This window comes from Cornus florida, unplaced genomic scaffold, assembly GCF_030987335.1.
Source record: "Cornus florida cultivar Cherokee Brave unplaced genomic scaffold, ASM3098733v1 CherokeeBrave_3.0.0_Hap2_Chr03, whole genome shotgun sequence".
Taxonomy (NCBI): Eukaryota; Viridiplantae; Streptophyta; class Magnoliopsida; order Cornales; family Cornaceae; genus Cornus; species Cornus florida.
The window spans coordinates 18,842,669-18,863,377 of record NW_026775573.1 but is presented as its reverse complement, the minus strand read 5'-3'; the positions used below and the strand labels follow the sequence as shown (position 1 = coordinate 18,863,377).

Here is a 20,709-nt window from a genome sequence, read left to right as displayed (position 1 = left end):
ATTGTTACTACAAAGGATTCTAAATCCCGGCCTAATAAGCAAATCAGAGCTCATCATCATATCAGTCTTGAGTGACTGTAGTACTTTCTGCCCTAATGAGCAATTTTATTAAAGATAATAAATTAACAAGGTTATAGTCGCATGAAATTGGAGAAAATGAACTCAGAAAGCAAATATAAATCAAATATAAATTGAAATTAAAATTAGTGAAAGGGAAGAAAATAACTCAAAAACTAAATATAAATTAAATTTAAGTACAAAATTTGCTTGAATTTTACTTAGTGATAAGTGAATACACTCATTTAAAATTTACCTGTATTTTTTGTTTTTTTTTTTTTTTCCAATTGGATTTGGTGGTTTCAATTTTTTTTTAATCCTTGTACAAAAAATCAAAGTTTTTTAAAACTCACCGAGTCCCTAACTAAAACCCTAACTCGCCCAAAACCTCTCCTCCTTCTACCTTTCTCTACGCCTTTCTCGCACCTCAGCTCCAAATTCTACAGAGAGAAAGTAAAGAGAGAGAGATGGGAAGAAGAAGACGAACAGGTGCTTCATCGCCGTCGCTCTTTGAACGACTTCGTCGTAACATCGAATCCTGCAAACACAAATACACCACTTCCGACGAGATGGTCGAGTACCTCCGCTCGAACTTCTCCGAATACGGACGTCTCAAGCTTCAGCCATTCACCAGAGCCGTTCAACAAACCCTAGATACAATGCTCCTGCAGAATCAGAAGAAGAAGATCAGCAGATCAAACAATCAAGACCCTCCGTCAACGTCGAATGTCTTTGAAGATGAAGACAGTCCTCTTCGGAAGAAGATGAAGAAAGTTGACATCAGTGAAGAGAGGTTGCAGCGCATGGAGGCCCAGCACATTCGGAGGAGGCAAAAAAAGGGTGATGATCAATCCGCGTCTTCATCGTCATCGGATTCGGAATCTTCATCGTCGTCCGAGGAAGATAATGGAGCTGTTTCGACATCGGAAGATGCAATTTACGGGGAGAGTTTCGAGCCCGAGGTTGATTTGATGAAGTCCATGCTGCGAGCGAGGTACAGTGAATCGAAGAAGGATGTGAAACCGAAAACAAAAGCGGTAGAAGAGAATAATGTGGAATTGGAGGAGAATGTTAATGATAAGGCCACCAAGAAGTTTGATTTGCTTGGAAGAGACATTGGTTCAGCGAGAAGAGAAGGAAAATATATGAATGGTGGTGGGGGTGGTGGCGGCGGCGGCGGCGGCGGCGGCGAGGAGGTGAAGGGGAAGGATGGGCCAATGTTTAGGGACATCGGCGGGTTGTCTTCCGTGGTGGAGGAATTGAAGATGGAGGTGATTGTTCCGTTGTTCCATCCACAGCTGCCACGGTGGCTAGGAGTGAAGCCAATGGCAGGGATTTTGTTGCACGGACCACCGGGGTGTGGTAAGACGAAGCTGGCTCATGCAATTGCTAATGAGACTGGGGCTCCTTTTTACAAAATTTCAGCTACTGAATTAGTCTCTGGTGTTTCAGGTATTCTTTACTTCATCTTATTTTTTGTTTTTTCTTCCTAAATTCTTGTATTAATATTACAATTGGTATTAGACTTAAATTGATGTATGAAATCTAAACATATGTGACTGATAACTGTTATTGTGAACTTCCGCTACTAAAACTTATCTTTATCTTCATTCGTAGTAAAAGTTCTTGTAGACTTTTACTGGAGTGTTCTGTTGGCAAAGGTCATTTCGAATGTGTAGTTCACAGCTTGTCGGTAGCACGCATAGTTAAACTACTGAATCTTAGATAGAGTTTACTTGGTTGTTTACTCAAGAATGTAAATGTCAATGAAATGTTTTGAACAATAATACATAAAGAAGCATTGAGGTTTTAAAAAAAAAAAAAAGCAGCCTTGAGCGCTTATATACGTGTTTAATGCAGATCTTGTTGAACTCCATTCATATATCCATTCACTGCTCTTTTACAATTGCTCTCTGGCAGATATATTTTGCCACTTTATCCCATGACAAGCATTTCTTGGGTGGTTCCAGCGTACATTCACTTCTTACTTGACACCTTGTTTAGACTTTTGTTGAAGGGAGAGAGGCAATTATTTGTTGACTTATATGCCGTAATGACTATTATTTTGCGTGACCTGGAGTCAATGATATTCTTCGAATTAAGGAAGAGAAAGGTTCCTCTTTTGAAGAGGTTCAGAACATAATTCCTTCTAACAGTGAATTCGGTCTCTCGCTCCCTCTTCCTCTCCCCTTCAATCCCCACTCCACACCTCCAGCACCCCCATCACCTTCATAATCAACCATTGCCTTTGTCACATTCACAAATCCATCTCCACCATCTTGTTTCACGCCAAAACCCACCACCATTACCGCTTGAGGCACCACCCTCCCATCTCCACCAAACGACAATCATCCAGCCTCCATCTCTACCTCCATTTTAACGGCCATGTTGTTCATGGTGGAAACAAAAAGTTTTAGTAATGAGAAGTTTTGGCTTAATTGTTTTTGATTACTGGTTATGACATCTTGTAACTGTTTAGGTCTCTCCGCCATTATCCATATACCAATGCAAGGCCTCTAGTTATAGTTCAAGGATATTTGAAGGTGGATATTCAAGAGATGATAAACCAAAATTCTCGCAGTGATGGTATTGGAATGACGATGGTTGACAACACTGGCCACATATGCCAAAAATGGGTTCGCAATGGCAGTTGATTGAGTGAACATGGATGCTGTGATTTTAGGTTTGTTGAGATGGTTGGAAAGGTTACTCATGCACTGTGAAGGAGATAGTATTAGGTGGTGCAGACGTCATGTGTTGGATAGTAGGGGCTGGGGGTTGGCAATGAACTAAGCCTGGAGGTTGTGGTAGGGTGTGAAGTTGGGAATGCATGGTTGTGGCTTTGGGTTTGCTTTTTGTTTAGTTTGGATGGTGATTATGTGATCCTAGTGGTGGAAATCTATATTATATAGATTCGGGTTTGGGTATGTATGTCAGTTATAAGTATGTGTCTTGGTATCAGATTTACGAGAATCCATCCAAGGTGATGGGGACAAACTAAATATTCATATTTGTTAATATTGTTCTTTGTTTTTATTGTAAATGGCGTTTTAATGTAACATGACCAGTTCACATGTGTGTTTAACTCGTTTCCTAGCTGTATTGTAAACAAAATAAATAAATAACATAATAAGATAGTTTGTATACAATTATATATCAAAATTGAGTTATCGAATATGGTTGCTAGGTACTTGTTTGACCAGACATGTCATACGCATATTCCATATTTATATCTGAGTGTCATTTCTGAGACACAAGTCCTTAACTCACTTAGAGGAATCCAGCAATAGCAATGCATTTTGAAGATGATTGGTTGTTTTTGGTGGTGGTGCTAGGGATGGTTGTTTGGGTTCAGAGAGGTACTGTAAATGTGGTACAGAGAGAGAGACTCAGAGAGTGGAAAAAAGGGAAGAGAGGGATGAGGTGTAGAGAGAGAAAAGGCAAAGTGGTGGTGTCCTGAACTGATCAATTAAATCAGAAGATTGTTGACTTTTCTGTTATATAAGTTGTTATAATGTAATTTTACTTTCTTCTCGGTCATTAGCCCAACAACTGTTATGTGGAGGCCATTCTCTTTTTTCAAAACATGCCATTTAGTTCCTTTGTATAAAAGCAGAAGTTCGGGGGTTCAAAGTAGAAATCCACCTAATAAATAAAGATAGTAATTGTTGCCTATTTTCAGCAAACTCTTTCTTCCTCCTCCCTTGCTCTCAGCCTCATGATAGACTCAACTGCTGATCGCTATTACCCTTTCGATGTGTTAATTTCAGGTGCATCAGAGGAGAACATTCGGGAGCTTTTCTCAAAAGCACACAGGACTGCACCATCTATTGTATTTATTGATGAAATTGACGCAATTGCTTCAAAAAGAGAGAATCTAAATAGGGAAATGGAAAGAAGAATTGTGACACAATTGATGACTTGCATGGATGAGTCACATAGGGTTGTACAAGCAGCTGATGACAATCCAAATGCAGAAAGTCCCGATAGCAAACCTGGTTATGTTCTAGTAATCGGAGCTACCAACAGGCCTGACGCTGTTGATGCTGCATTAAGGAGGCCTGGACGATTTGATCGTGAGATTGTTTTGGGTGTTCCAGATGAAATTGCGAGGGTTGATATTCTCACTGTGCTTACACGTAATCTTAGACTTGAAGGTGCTTTCGATCTTGTGAAAATAGCCAGGTCCACGCCTGGATTTGTTGGTGCTGACTTGGCAGCTCTAGCTAACAAAGCGGGTAACCTTGCTATGAAGAGAATTATAGACAGAAGGAAATCTGAGCTTTCCAGAGAACCTGCAGATGGGGATCATACTGAAGAGTGGTGGAGATATCCATGGTTGCCAGAAGAGATGGAGAAGCTTAGTATCACCATGGCTGATTTTGAGGTAATCTAATTCTGTCTATATTCAGAAGTGTACTGCCTATTTTTTATCACTTTGTTTATTTTCAATTGCTTTTAACAGCTGATTGTAATTTTGACCTAGTTTATTCTCCGCTTAGGTTCTCAGCAATTGTTCTCTGTACATTTTCCTCTGAAAATTGTTTTCATTTTCCTGTAGTACTTGGATGATTTAAAATATTGAATTCCTTACCAAGGAATTTGAATGTTCATTTAAATATGTACTTGAAGAAACAGACATATTTCATGCTATTATAATGAGTTAATGACCTCTAGCTTTGTAGCTTTATTTGTTGTTAAAATCAGTGTCGTACTATAACTCTATGTTGCCAATACTTGACTATTCCCTTTCTGTTTTATAGATTTTAGAAGAAAACTTGTTTTTTTACTCTGTAAACCTTTTTCTGTGATGATCATCTTCAGGAAGCTGCTAAAATGGTTCAACCCTCTTTAAGAAGAGAAGGATTCTCTGCCATTCCTAATGTAAAATGGGAAGATGTTGGAGGACTTGATGTGTTGAGACAGGAATTTGATCATTATATAGTTAGACGCATAAAATATCCCGAGAATTATGAGGTAACTATATCTCTTCCTCCATAGACTTTCAATTTTCTACCCTCTCACGCATTGTTTAGAACTGTTACTGGTTTTCACACATTGTTACATCCTTATGGTTTATTTATGGACTTAAATTATATTTTTAAAGATCTCTCTTGCTTGAACATGCATAAACAGATTTTATTTTCGTATATACTTTTTAGATATAAGTAAGCCATTTCTAGTGTCATCAACTTTGAAACAGTTTCGGGATTTAGTTTTGAATACTTGCACACTTATGACACGACGATATAATTATGTTGAATCATTGTATTACAATTTTAAAGATCTCTATGGCATGAACTAACATCAATATATTGCTTTAATTTGTTTATACCTTTTAGATATAAGAAGACACTCTCCTAGTCATCTACTTTGGAATAATTCTTGCCTTTTAATTTTTGAGTATTTCCAATCTTTTGACATGGAGGGCAGGAGGGGTATACTTATGTCCAGTCGTTGTTTTATGATTGGATTCTTGCTGCATTCACCTCAAATTCTTTCATCCTTTCCAATTTTTTGGACTCAATTATAATGTCTTTCACAATATTTTCGTATTCTGAAGTCTTGTCAGTCTGTTTCCCATCAGCACAGTAAACTTATATACCTGGTTATTACATTTTATATTCTGGATTCTTATATTTAGGAAACATTTTCAGGAATTTGGAATCGATCTAGAGACAGGATTTTTGCTTTATGGGCCTCCAGGCTGTGGTAAAACGTTAATTGCCAAGGCTGTTGCTAATGAGGCAGGAGCTAATTTCATACACATTAAGGTTTGTCACAATGTTTTCACTTTCAAATCCTTTGTCTGAATATGCATGTTTTCTAACTATGTTTATTGTCAAGGGCCCCGAACTTCTAAATAAATATGTCGGAGAAAGCGAGTTGGCAATTCGGACAATATTTAGTCGCGCAAGGACATGTTCTCCATGCATACTTTTCTTTGATGAGGCATGTTGTTCTTACTCCTTGAATGCTGGTTATCTTGTTCTTGCTGTTCCTCTTACTATCATATTTATTGGCATCATTGTTGTTAATTACTATATCTATCATAAGTTTTCTACCTTGCTTTTGTCTGTTTTCAAAGAGTTTGTGTGCATTCTGATGTCATTTTTCCTTATTGTTGGAAAATACGTAAACTCTTGAGACAATCCCAGTTTTGAATCTTTATGTATATTTTATTGAACAAGATTCAACAGCCATTTGTTGCTCCTTCTCAAGGACCACACCAGCCCTCAACATCATGGGCTGGCTTCGTTTTACTCAAAGGCCAAAAAGGCCTTATAATATATTCCAATTGATGGGAGATGGTCTCCAGAGCCGGAAAGTGAATTTCACGTCTTTGTTATACAAGATGCTTTTCCATTACAAGGAGGTGGTAGACACAATCAGTTAAACTTTTGGAAGAACTCAATAGAAATCTCTCTTCTTCTCTCTTAAAGGAGAACTCATTAGTCCACCCATGGAAAATATGGCCAGTTGATAGCTATATTTTCCCACTTGAATTATTTGTCCCTTTTATGTTATGTTATGTTATTATTAACGTTCTTTTATTGTATCACAAGGCAGGCATAGATTCCTTGTTAAGTATCTCTTAAACTCTTACAAGGGAGTTTTGATGGAAAAAAAGGTCCTATACTACTTGCATTTATTTTCTTAAATGAAGTTGTTGTCTTCCAGGAAAGAACAACTATTTCATCTGTATGGCACATTGGTATGGCACTATGGCTTGCTCAATGATTTCCTAAGTGAAGCTGATTTACAGTAATTTAGGTCTGCCAGGGAGAATGTATGGCTTTCATCATGTCAACCTTTTTGGCATTAACAGACCTCTGGTGTAAAGCAGATTCCTGTGAGGAGATAAGAAAAAGAATGAGCAGAAAGCTGTCTTGAGAGGTTTCACGAGTCCTTTTCTTTCTTATTCAAAGTTTTCTCTTAGTGGAAGGGTAACTCAAGAGAGAAGGCCCTCCCTTGAGAGGTTTTCTTGGAAGTCCTTTTTTCTTTTTCTTTTTTTCTTTTTTTTCCCTTTTTCCCCTTTTCCACATGGAGTTTATCTTCATTATAGGATGGAATCTCCTATTAATTTTAACCATGACGTGCATTTATTATTAGAGATCATACATTCAGGGGAATTTAGAATTCTACCTTTTTGTTAAGTGGAATGCATCTGCTGTACATACTTAGATTTGGTACCAAGGGTTGGAAGAAGAGCAATAGCTTATTCTTTGGCAGCTAATTGCCTGGTGATTTGGCGATTACATAATCGTGGCTGCATGTCAAACACTGGAGTAATGGAGCTAATTGCCTGGTGATTTGATTGCATGAAATCAGGAATTTGAACTGAATAAATTAGGAAGTTCATGGCTGTCCAGGTATTGCAGTAAAGTAACCTGCTAAAAAAATTTAAGATTTAAGCCAAAAATTAAAGAAACAAAATGCTTCTCATAACTCATCTCCCTAATTCTTTACATGTATCTTTCTTTTCTGGCTTCGGCTTGAAGCAGAACTTGTTTCTTTGTTTATCTTTTTTTTTCGCCCTCTCTTCTCTCTCCTTTTCAGTGAAGCTTAGTTCCTAAAGAGAAATTCTATGATTTCTTTACTAATTAAGAAAACAAGGGGTCCACTAATATTTGTATTTTATTGGTTTTCACTTTACACTTGGTGGGCAAAGGATTACAAATTAAGCCATTTATATTTATTTGTATGTGGAATACCCATTTCTGTTTAACATTTAGGTCTATTTTCCATTGATTATGGATGAAATGATAGTGAGAATCATAGGTCCATGACTGTCTGTATAGGAGTGGCATTGAGGATTTCTTTTCATGGTGATTTGGATGGAGTTATCCGTGGATGTTAATGTTATGCTTCACAACTGTTGCTTCATCTTTCGCAGGTAGACGCTTTGACAACTAAGCGTGGAAAAGAAGGGAGTTGGGTTGTAGAGCGGCTCTTAAACCAGGTTAGATAAATTACAAATTGTGTCTCTGGATTTACTCGTGCATACCTACTCTTGCGTTCTTTAATTGTACATGCATCTGAATATGAATCCATTTCTTACTATTGCAGCTATTGGTAGAGTTAGATGGTGCAGAACAGAGACGGGGTGTTTATGTGATTGGTGCCACAAATAGGTATAACATATGGTTCCTTTTTCCAAGATTCCGCTGATAATTTGTATCGTTTATCTGTCAAAGTTTACCTCTCTGATCTTGCTATAAAACTTTTGGCAGGCCTGAGGTGATGGACCGTGCTGTCTTGCGGCCTGGAAGGTTTGGGAAACTTTTATATGTCCCTCTGCCCAGTCCAGATGGGCGTGGATTAATCTTGAAAGCTCTTTCTAGGAAGAAACCTATAGATGCCAGTGTTGATTTGATAGCTATTGGGAGGAATGAGGCTTGCGAAAACTTAAGTGGAGCAGATCTTTCTGCACTGGTTTGGTTCTTTTTCCCATAATTGCAGTTGGAGCCAAATTCTGTGTTTGTGCACTTGTTTGCACGCGTATCAGTGCACGCTTGTTTATGCACAAGTATTCCTTGTTATCAGTCGTTCTTTAAGTAGTTGATTCTATTTCTGTTTGTGTAGATGAATGAAGCTGCAATGGCTGCCCTGGAAGAGAAACTGTTAGCTCAGGGCACTTCAGATGCCATTCCATTGACCATCACGACAACACATTTCAACCGGGCATTGGAGAAGATCTCCCCATCTGTGTCAGACAAGGTATGATTACTCTTCCGAGTCCACATCCAATGCTGATGAATGCGAACCTGGACAGCTCCATTTTATCCAATCTTATTTATTTATTTATTTATCCGGAAGTTCATCTTTCTCTTGTTTCATTCGATTGGAATGCAGCAAAAACAATACTATCAACGTTTGTCGGATAGCTTCAGAGCAGCCTGATTGCTGAGTAGTGTGTGATAGTTTTGAGTTGTCCAGACTCAGATTCTACTGCAAATGTCAAGGTGTCAAACTCTATTGTAGAAGATGCATTCCAATAGAAAACCATAATACGCCACTCAGATTCTAGTGCAAATGTCAAAGGTGCCAAACCCTATTGTGGAAGAGCTATTCCAATACAAAACCATAATAGGTCACTACATCTTAGGATTGAAATAGTTTGTCAGGCTTGTATTTGATGCATCTGTGCCTGTACTCTCCATCTTGGGAAAAAGTTTTGGCTATAGCACCATCGCTTGGTTTTTGTAGTACTGTTTCTCTTTTTGTGAAATCAAATTTAGTTATTGTACAATGTGTTTCAATAGTTTGTAAAACAGAAAGATGTGTGCAATTTTGAGCCATTTCATTTTTCATTCATTTTGTTGTTGGTAGCGGGATTGAGGTATATATTAGCTAAAAATGGTTGTGGGATTTGATTAAAATTTACTTATTTGTTGAAAAAATACGAGTTTCCCCTTAAAGTAGTTAGATTTAAAGACACTTGATTTGAACTTTGAAATAGTTTTCCTCCAATTACCCCAAGTTTTTATACTAAATGGACATGTCGAACCATATTTTGTTATATGTACTCTCTCTCAGAGGGATAAAATTTCAAATTCAAACCCAGGACTTTGCTTTTGTTCTTACCACATACAACCCCAAAATGCTACTGGATGTCACCTGTATCAAATCAACAAACAACATCAATGGCATTTGGTTGAGTCATACAAAAAAAGAAAACACTTGGACAAAAACGAATTTCATTAATTACAACTTCATTGAGAATTTCAAAAATTTCAAATTCAAACCCAGGACTTTGCTTTTGTTCGTACCACATACAACCCCAAAATGCTACTGGATGTCACCTGTATCAAATCAACAAACATCATCAATGGCATTTGGTTGAGTCATACAAAAAAAGAAAACACTTGGACAAAAACGAATTTCATTAATTACAACTTCATCGAGAATTTCAAAACAGAGATAAAATGTTGTGTAACAACTTACAGCAAAATTTTAGTTTACTAGAGTCAAAAAATGCAAACTCCACCCCTATTAAGACTGACCAATGGGATTGAAGCATTCATCTGTAATCCTCTTCTCAAACCAGCCAGATTAGTTCTCCCACATGCAGCATCTTGACACCGTGTGCTCTGGTAGCCGAAAGAATACCCTCCTCCTGTTCCTCTTGTATAGCCTCCCCCAGAAGTTCGGCCTGGAGCCAACGGTCTCCCACCACCAGCATTATACCCACTGGTACTGCCTTGCCTCTGTGAGAATGAGAAGTTGTCTTGGCACTTACCACCAACAGAAGAGGCATCAACAGCATGATCCTGGCCATCCCTCTGCCGCAGGGGCAGGCTGTCCAATCCACCACCACCACCATTCCTTGCCTCTGTTGCCCTCTCATTGCTTTCTGCCAGGATTGACAGCTTCTCGGTCACATGGAATGTCAGAGCTTGCAACCTTTTGTGCTCAACATCATGGAAGACAATGCACCGGGTTGGCTGATCCCAACTAGCATGGAGCTCCTCTGTGATCATCATTTTGCTCACAATGCTATGAGTCCGGACATTTGAAAGATCAAACATCTTTGCAAGCTGATCCAAGCTCAGAGATTCATAGGATGATGACGAATGAGTAACAAGATAAGTTCTCAGGGCCTCTTCCTTTATTCTGGCCCTGATCATCTCCAGAATATTATCCCGGTCTCTGAGGAGCCTCCAGACATCAAGGGACTCGATGAAATCAACCGCTTTCTGGAAGTCACCTTTGTTAAAAGCTCTGGTGGCTGCCATTACATGGTCCCTTACGTTTTCAGGCGGACCAGTAAATGTTTGTCTCTCACTCACCTCAAGTAATCGCCGAAAAGTCTTACAGATTATGACATTGTGTTTGGCATTGTTGCTGCTGGCTGCCATGTTGGGAACTTCCAGCAGCATTGCACATGTTAGATGGACTGCTTCCAAAAGCTCAAGATTTATGTGCATGTGGTAAGGCATCTGCCGCGTCCTTTCCAGCCGTTCCTGACAAAATGCAATCATTTACAACAGAAATTAGACTCTTAACCAAAAAAATAAGAGATAAGCTATATTAAAGCAACGTCGACTAGCAGAAATGTTTCTCAAAAAACCCAAAGAAGACGGAAAATACATTTATCATAGCAATAGAAACATAGTATTCTATAACATCTTAGAAGCTGAAAAAACATTTATCTTCCTAAAACAGAAGAAATACAAAGACTTAAACTTGTGTCGGACTCTTAATTAAAAAGCAACAATATGGAAATCCTTTTTTGTAAAATGACTCATGCATGACCAATAGTTAACCCACAAATTAAATCATACCACTCCAAGTAGGTTGTCATTCCTGCATAATTGTGAAAGATACATGTAGTTACAAGTTATGCTTATTAGTTTTATGAACAATATTAATACCTGTTCAGGAGTCCTCTCATGATATCGGCTTTGGAAGACACCTTGTGCAAGTAGTTCCTTCACTCTACCACCTGAATAGAGTTCACAAAGGCAACCATGTCCTTCAGCAATTAGTCCCACCCTAAACGCACATAGACCAAGCTGCGCCATAGCTCTGTTAAAAAGTATCTGGGTTGAAATGTCCATATGCTGGATACTATCCTGCAAATGTCTCATTAACAACAAATCACGGGCATTTGAAAATTCATCCAGTAAAGCATGGTGGTATATAGAACAAAGCATTCCTCGGGCCTTAACCCGCTCATCTCCATGCTTGTATATTCCTAAAACTAGGATATCCATGTTGTTCTTCATCGTCTGCTCAGCCGACTTCCTCATAGCATCATATACCTCTGGCGGTTTATAGTATATGAGTTCAACCTGCATTAGTGCTACCTTTGCGGCAGTCTTGTAATCCCCAACCTGTTCTAGATATTCCTGGAAATCTGAGCAAGAAGCAAGAACATAGGCTCATCCCTGAGCCTTTCCACATACTCACGAGTGTATGGATCAATGCATTGTAAGCTCTTAAAGAACTCAGCATATATCCTTTCAAGGAAGGCCACCAAATTTCCCCATACTCAATCGTCCCATTAAAGTCTGCTTCTTTTTGACTTTCGATCTCTTCAGGATCCACCATGTCATCAACCATAATGTTGGGATACTGGACAAGGATGTCCAGTATAACAAACATGTTCTGCACACACTTCTTCCACATGTTTATAGGCATGTGACCACTGAGAAGACTTGGCTTAACATCAAACTGTGAAGAGACAACACTCTGAATTATTTCAAGCTTCTGAGCAGGGGTTTTAGCGAGCTTGCTCAGGAAAGTGAGCTGTTCAACCAGTTCAATCCTTTCAGTTCCCTTCCTACCCCGTGCCGCTACAATCTCTCTGAACTTTTTGTTAACTATGTCCCATGTAATCTCGGGTCGGTCATCCTTTTTGGGCTGCTTGTCCATCATCTTATGTTTCTTGCTCATCATCTTCTCCCAAGCCCCACCATTCTCAGTTTCACCATCACCACCCTTTTCTTCATCCTCATCCCCTGAATCTGACCCCATTGTGATCTTCGATTGGTCCTCCTCAAACTCTGAACCCTCATCCTCTATCTGCTCATTCTCATCACCCCTTTCATCCTCATTATCATGGTTCTCCCTGCACTTATTAATCAAATACTCATACTGGTGGTTGTTCTTCTTCAGTTTTTGCTTCAAGTAACTCATTTTTTTCTTCGCATCCTTATTGGCAATATTAACCTGACTCAAAAAGTCCTCCAACATCACAAGAGCTTTGATGTAAAGGGCTGGGACCTTTTCAGACTACGCTACCCTCATGACATTCTCTAGTTGTTCATTAAGCTTGATAAAGCTCTCTCGCAATCTGACCCAATCATTAATTTTCATTGCATTCTTTATCTGATCAACAGTAGAAGATAATTCCTTGAAGCGTTTGTCTTTGGCAGGTCTGACAACACGCTTCTGCCCGTCGGAATCATCACTATCACTGACATTCGCCTGAAGATATTTGCTTCGGGTGGCTGTAGTGGTGGATTCGCCTGCTCCCCTAGCACTTACCTCTTCATCATGATCACTCTCCTGTTCCTCAGCTTCACTGTCATCCTATTAACAACAATGACAATAACTTTCTTAAAATTAAAGAGCATAAAGAAGTATATAATAAGTATATTCATTGAGATGTACATATAAGTTGCATCCAAACATAAAATAAGAAATTTGGGATTTGAAACTGAAGCTACGAACCTGAATCCAAAACCGGGATGCCATTGCCATTGTCCTCTCTGAGAGTTTTATCCAAGAAATAAAGATAGAAAAATCTGTACAAAAAGAAACAAAAAAACTAATATTTAAAAATGTATAAAGAGAGAAAAATCAAAAATTGAATATTGACAGTGACTTCAGAAACAATAAGCCTAGATTACTGGTTCAATCATTCTCATCTGAAACCCACCAAATTTATCCCAAAAAAACTAACCTTTAACCAAATTATAAATCCCCAAAAAATAAAAACCTTAACCACCAAATACATGTATACAAATAAAAACAGTGAAGAAAAAAAAAAAACAGAGAGAGAGACTAGAGACTTCACAAGCCCTAAATTGACTTAAAACATGATGAACATGAAGAAGAAGAAGAAGAACTTACATGATACTTGAAAAACCACCACCGCCGCCTCCGTCGATTTTCGCCTCTGTAGAATTTTCTAGCGGCCTTCTTTTAGGATTTTCCAACCGCCTCTGCCTATTCTAACCGCCTTTGTTTGGAATTGATTAATTTAGGATTTGCAAAAGGAATCTGAATTTGAATTTGAATTTGAATTTGAATTGGAATAGGAATAGGAATTGAAATTAAAATGAAATTTTAGGATTTTTTTTAATATTTAATTATTAATTTACATTCTTACCCTCCATTAATTTGTATTATTATATATTAATTAATTACTCTAAAAAAAAAGTAAGAATCATTTTCCTTTTCACACTGAAAAAGTTAACTACTATTAAAATAAATTAGAAATCATTTTCCTTTTCACACGGAAAAGGAAACAATCGACCGGTAATTTTACTTCTAGGGAGTACATTTCACCTATGATTAACGGTCGTAAATTCGCAATCGCAATCAAGTGGATTTGTGCGAGTTTTGGGCCTACTCACCCATTGACGAATCAGTGCCTATAATCTATTATTAACCCATTTATAATGAAAAATAAAATGATTAAATATGAAATGAGTTAGTCAAATTATAAATCCCCAAAAAATAAAAAACCCTAACCACCAAATACAAATATACAAATAAAAAGAGTGAAGAAAAAAAAACAAAGAGAGAGACTTCACAAGCCCTAAATTTGACTTAAAAACATGAAAAAATAAAAAAAAATAAAAAAAATAAAAAATAAAAAATAAAAACCTTACATGATAATTGCAAAGAATTACCTTCACCAAGCGCTGTCTATAATAACCGCCTCTCTCTATATATAGAGTTTTCTAACCGCCTCAGGATTTTTTTTAGTACTTAATTATTAATTTACATTTTTACCCTCCATTAATTTGTATTATTAGATATTAATTCATTATTCTAAAAAAAAGTGGAAATCATTTTCCTTTTCACACGGAAAAGGAAACAATGGACGGTAATTTTACTTCTAGAAAGCACACTTCACCCATGATTTGGGGTCACAATTTGGTGGATTTGTGCAGGTTTTGAGCCTAATCACGAATGGACGAGTCAATGTCTATAATCTATCATTAACCCGTTTATAATGGGTGATAAAATGGTTAAATATTAAATGAGTTAATCAACACACACCCAATCTAATTACTCTAATATTTTTAGATACAAATTGTCAAATTATTTTAATTGTTGAATACCAAAATATATATATATATATATATATATATATAATTTATATTAAACTTATTAATTTTTTGATCTCACTTGTTATAATTTTTTTTCCCCTTTTATATTTTATATTATTTATTTTTTTAGAAAAATAAAGTTACTATACAACTTACTTTCAGAGAAAACAGAGTTTTTTTTTTTTTTTTTTTTGGATGTAAAAAATGAGAGAAAATAGAGTGGCATATGTGCGTGAGTACCAATTAAAGAAAAAAACAAAGGAGAGAGAAATGGAGAGAAGAGAGGGAAACAGGGCGAAGAGAATAGGAGGAGAGAGAAAGGGAGGAGAGATAAAAGAGAAGATATTAATATTAATAATATTAGAACACCTACACTTCCAGTAATATTATTATTATGATGATTATTTGAAGAAAAAAAAATTTATTTTTACTTTAAATTTTGTATTTCATGCATTACAATTTTCCTTTTCTTTTTTATGACAGAAAAAGGAAAGAAAACAGAAGAGAGAAAAAAATGGGATTTTATTTGAGCGAGTTAAGTTGAGTACCCACTCTTCGCCCATCATTGACCCTTTAATTGAATGAGTACCTATTTTTTATCCATTATTGACCCACTCACTTAAGTTTGAATACCCAAATAATTTAATTTTAGTGAGTGGACTTAAGTGGTTTAATGGATTTGGACATTAATTGTCATCCCTACCTATGATCATGTGAGTACGATAGTAGGATGTAGAATGATTTTGTAATAATATAAATTTTTAAAAATAAAAATAATTGACCCTACACTGAGTTTGGTGTCTGTTTTGTAAAGAATCATGTGTGAATCGGGTGTTTCATGGTCTACTTAGAGCATTCCCACCAGCCTTTTCGGATTTTGGCTTTCCAAAAATGCCACTTCAACTTTTTCAAGAGCCAACAACTTTCACTCTCCAGAAACATGCACTCTATCAAGCTCTCTGAATTTTTGCTCTAAAATATATATATATTTTTAACTTTTTCCTAACAGCTATATTTCTAACGGTTAAATTTCTAGTTTTCATCTTATATAATGAATACTCATTTACTCATTTGAAAATCATCACTACATTCATCTCTCTCAATTGTAGCAAAATATCATTATCCATCTTTTTCAATTTTGAAATTCCAATGGTTTCGTCATCACAAGTTTTTCCATTGGCAGACTCTAATTGTTCATCTTCCTCGTCATGCTCTTCGGAAGATGACTCTATTGCCGCGTTGATTCAATAGGATCAAGAAGAATTCTACGAGATTATGAATTCAGTGAGACCAGAGATAGTTGAGCAAGTTTTTCAAGTCCGTAATAAGAAGCGGTACATTCATAGTGACCGAGAGGGAAGCCACTATTAGCTAATGAAAGACTACTTCGACAAGAATTGCACATATCCACCAAAGTACTTTCATAGGCAATTCAGGATGCGACGAGAGATTTTTCTTTGCATCTTTAATGATGTCAAAGCTTATGATAACTATTTTACCCAAAAAAAAAAAAAAGGGATGCGAGTGGTCATTTGGGGTTGTCTTCTATACAAAATACGACAACTGTTGTTCGTATACTCGCATATGGTTGTGCAGCCGATCACTATGATAAGTATAGTAAAATCAGCGAGGACACTGCTTTTAAATGCTTGAAGGCATTGTAATAGTTTTTATTTTTGCCATTTTCCATTTACTGGAATTTTTTTTATTTTTCGAGGGTATTTTTGTCTTTTCTCGTTTTACTTGCCGGACACCGTAGAGTGTACAGGGTGTGTCTGAGAGTTAGTTGGGGCATTCCATTGAGTTTGGGACTCTTAGAAATGCAATGATTGTCATTTCGGTATTTTTTTATTTTTGGGCCGGGAGGTCCCAGGTGGGACCTGCAACCGAAATCGTTGTGCACAGGAGTTGTGTCACAGGTCCACTACATTTCGTGCATAATTGCATTGTTGGAAGTTAAAATTGTGTGGTGGTGGTTTAATTGGTTCATATATATATATATATATATATATATATATATATATATATATATATATATATATATATATATATTAAAAAGGGAGATTTTTATGTTGTGGGGACCACATGCAATGTTTTAATGGTCTTAAAGCCATTTGGTTGAACCCATTTTTTAGCCTCTCTCTCTCACGAAATTCCTCTCCTTCTCTCTCATTTTCTTTTTTTCTTTTTTTTCTCCACACAAATTCAAGGCTTGATCTAGCCTAGCCCTTTGAGAATTTGCTATTGCCACTTAAGGCAAAGTCGGAGAACTTGTCGAGCTCTTCGTTTTGATCGGAGCAAATCACCATTTGGTCAACCTTGGGATTTTCAAAAATTAAGGCTTTTGTCTTCGAAGAGGTAGAGTTCTCTAACTTGCATAGTCCTTAAATTTTGTAGTTGAATCCATGTTTTTCCCCAATTTTAACATGCGAATTTGATGTCAATTTGGTAGTAGCATGCTAGGGTTTTATTAAATTGATGGTGTATGTCAATTTGTTTGTTGTTTATGTGATGAGAAATTTTAATTGTTGAATGGTTTAGGTGGCTAATTGGGAGCAAGCATGCTACTTGATATTAAATTGACATTTCTAGTGTTCTTGAAATGCCAAGTATGTTAGGTGTTTGTAAAATTGCCAATGTGAATGTCAAATTGAGTTTGTAGACCATTATGAGCATGGCATTAATATTGTTACATTGGCATTGAGCATTGGGTGTGTTGTAAATAAAATTTTGGTGATGTGAATTGGAAAAATTTGAAGAAAGGTTTTTCAAAACCCAGTTTTGGGGAGGTACCCCACTATCGGTGGTGCTAGCTAGCTAAGAGGAATACGGGAGGAACTCGTGAGTAATTTAGCTACCTCGGGCCCCAAATGGTAGTTGAGAGTCACCTTTTCCAGGGACGACTAACAAATTCTCCCAAGGGACGACAGAGGTACCAAAGTCCGGTTAGTTAGTACGTTTTTGGTATGTGGATTGGGTGTGAGAGTGTGTGTGTGGAATGCGTTGCATAAGCCATTTCATGCATTGCAATATTTCAAATGGTTAATAGTAGATTGCTTGTTAATTATTGATGATGTGTGATCTCGGTATGATCCACACTCTCCTACTCTATTCATTGACGTGTCTGAGCATGTGTTTTGTCTACTTAATTTTAGGAGATGCCCTGTAGGCAATCTCTACTGGCCTTGTGCTCATCCCTCTACATTTTTCAGAACACGGAAAAGAAGTAACGGACAACAATCCACGACAAGCTTGGTCGGACTGAAAGAAACCTGGACTTCTTTTCTACTTGATGTATATATTACCCCTTTTGTTGTAAATAGTATTAGGGGTCATTTTTTATCTATTACGTGGGTAGAAATGGTTTTGAGACCATTCTCTTGTATCTCATGGTCTGATTATGATTTCGAAATTCATGTAAGGCCTTAAGGCCATATTTTGATGTATGACAAACTTGTTTAACTTTAATGGTGTAATGGACTCATGTATGGTTTTATTTGAATGTAATGTCACCTAATTGTATTATTTTTACCATCAAATGAAAGTTTTGGGACATGTTTAGACTTTAAGTAAGGTCACAAAGAGACCAAAGGAGTGCATATATGCACAAGTTCAAATTTTAAGCTTTCTGGGGCATTTTTAGGGTTCTGGTCATCTTGAACATGTTCAGCCCCATTGAACTGGTTCAATGGGGTGCATTTGGTTCGTGGTTGGGCACACTACCCATCTTGAACCGGTTTAAGTCCCCCAGTGCACCCTTTTGGCTTCATCAGTTTAATATCTTGAATCACTTAACTTCGGGCGGTCATAACTTCTTCGTTCTGAACCCAAATTAGGTCATTCTTAAGTCCATTTTCAAGGATTTTAAGTTAGCTTTCTAATGAGACCAACCTCATATTCAAATTTCATTTATGTTGAGAGTTATGGTTATTTTAGTGTCAGAATTTTACTTGAACCAAGCAAGGGTACTTTTGGTAATTCATAATCGATGACCGTAGAACCCCTTCAAATATCATGGAATGACTAGAATGATTGTTTTAAACTTAATTTGACTAGTTTAAGGGAAAACTATCCTCTCATATTGTAAAATGGCCATTTTACCCCTAGTGTGTCCTCGGGTTTGGTTAAGGATCTAGTTAGCGATTCGGACCTCCAGTTCGGGTTGTTAGAGGCATTTTGTAATGCTATTATTGTTGTGTATGCAGATAAGTATATGCGCCCACTCAACGAAGTCGACATAGCACTGATGCTTTAAGAAGGGGAGCATAGAGGATTCCCGGGTATGCTTGGTTTTATCGACTGTATGCATTAAGAATGGAAGAATTGCCTAGTAGAATGACATGGCACACACATTGGACGCTCTAGTATGAATACTCTCATATTTGAAGCAATTGCCTTACGAGATTTGTGGATCTGACATGCATTATTTGGAATACCGGGTTCACACAATGATATAAATGTATTGGATCATTCCTCAGTATTCAATGTATCCTCAATAGCCAATTACATATGATTAATTATGTGATGAATGGACATCACTATAAAATGGGAAATTACATGTCTGATAATATATACCCCAAGTGGGTAACTTTGATGCAGACCATACCGCACATAACCATTAGAATAGAAAATTTGTTTGCTCAAAGATAAGAGGCATGCAGGAAAGACGTGGAACAGGCTTTTGGGGTATTGCAGATCAAGTGGGCATTAACGCAAGAACTAATGCGTTACTAAGAGAAAGATGACTTACACCTCATAATGAAAACGTGCATCATCCTTTACAATATGATCATTGAAGATGAGCGTCACACAAATGTTGGAAGATGGACTCTGCCACCGGAGGAGGCAATCCCGATTCCCACTTTAAGTAAATGCCCATTGGTTTTAGCGGCACACATATTCTCTCACCAGCTTCAGATTCACAATAAAGAGACAAATACGCGATTGAGGAATGATTTGATCAAAAATTTGTGTAACCGCTATGATGATGAAGACGTTTAATTTATGTTGCATTTTGTTTGATTTTAAGATGTTATGATATTTCATGTACTAGAACTTTTATTATGTAAGGGTTTCTTAAGATTAAAAATAATTGAAATTGTTTCTCAACGACAATATTTTTCAATTAAACAATATATTTGCAAATTATTAAAAAAGTCAGGGTTGATATTATAACTTTAAACAATAAATTATCCATTATAAAAAAAAAAAAATTTAAAAAAAAAAAAAACCAATTTAAACAAAATAATTAAAAGTAACTTAAACAATACAAAATCCTGAATTGGAGTAAGAAAATAAATAAACTAAGGATTACAAAATCCTATAAGAATAAGAAAATGAATTTTTAATTTTTTTCAAAACTTATAGCCATTAAGGCACTGTTTGGCTGACACAAACAGTGGCTTAACGGACAAATGCATTGTTTGTGGCAGAAGTTTAAAATTTAAAATAAAAAAAGTTCAAAAAAAATCAATTTTTAAGGTGGAAAAAAAAAAAAAAAAAAAAAAAGGTTTTTAAATTTATTTTTGGCCCAAATTAAAAAAAAAAAAATTGGACAAATAGTGCCTAAACAAATATTTTTATTTAATGAATTTTATTTATTTATTTTATAAATAAATGAGCTCAAAACAACCAATTTTTGGGGTTTTTCCATAAAAAAAAAAAAAAAAAAACCATACTGCTAAACAATGCCTGGCACTGTTCCTGACCATTACAGCTGACCTTAAAAAAATAAATTTTTGCTTCGCCCAAAACGACTGCATTTTGGAATAAGGATAAAAAAATAAATAATAAATATATAAAATTACCCGATTGCGAGCTCATGTGGGGCTTGCCCAATTAGCACCAGCACGGATGCTCT

At 36.6% G+C, this 20,709-nt stretch overlaps 1 protein-coding gene and 1 pseudogene across 3 annotated transcripts; one reads left to right on the top strand and one right to left on the bottom strand.

Annotated features, from left to right (window-relative positions):
- Window positions 1-369: 369 nt before the first annotated feature.
- Window positions 370-9,375, top strand: LOC132299785 (cell division control protein 48 homolog C). Of its 3 annotated transcripts, none has more exons than XM_059796599.1 (10): window positions 371-1,509; window positions 3,828-4,444; window positions 4,882-5,034; window positions 5,715-5,831; window positions 5,905-6,013; window positions 7,959-8,020; window positions 8,128-8,192; window positions 8,292-8,493; window positions 8,644-8,778; window positions 8,914-9,375. In XM_059796599.1, exons 1-10 carry the CDS (start codon window positions 525-527, stop codon window positions 8,959-8,961), a joined length of 2,493 nt encoding a protein of 830 aa, XP_059652582.1. In that variant the 5' UTR covers window positions 371-524; the 3' UTR covers window positions 8,962-9,375. The 3 variants fall into 3 exon arrangements, with proteins under 3 accessions (XP_059652583.1, XP_059652582.1, XP_059652581.1); XM_059796598.1 differs by having other exon boundaries at window positions 373-1,509; window positions 5,905-6,009; window positions 7,955-8,020; XM_059796600.1 differs by lacking the exon at window positions 5,905-6,013 and having other exon boundaries at window positions 370-1,509; window positions 7,955-8,020.
- A 401-nt stretch (window positions 9,376-9,776) lies between these two features.
- Window positions 9,777-13,753, bottom strand: LOC132299784 (eukaryotic translation initiation factor 3 subunit C-like; annotated as a pseudogene).
- Window positions 13,754-20,709: the final 6,956 nt, after the last annotated feature.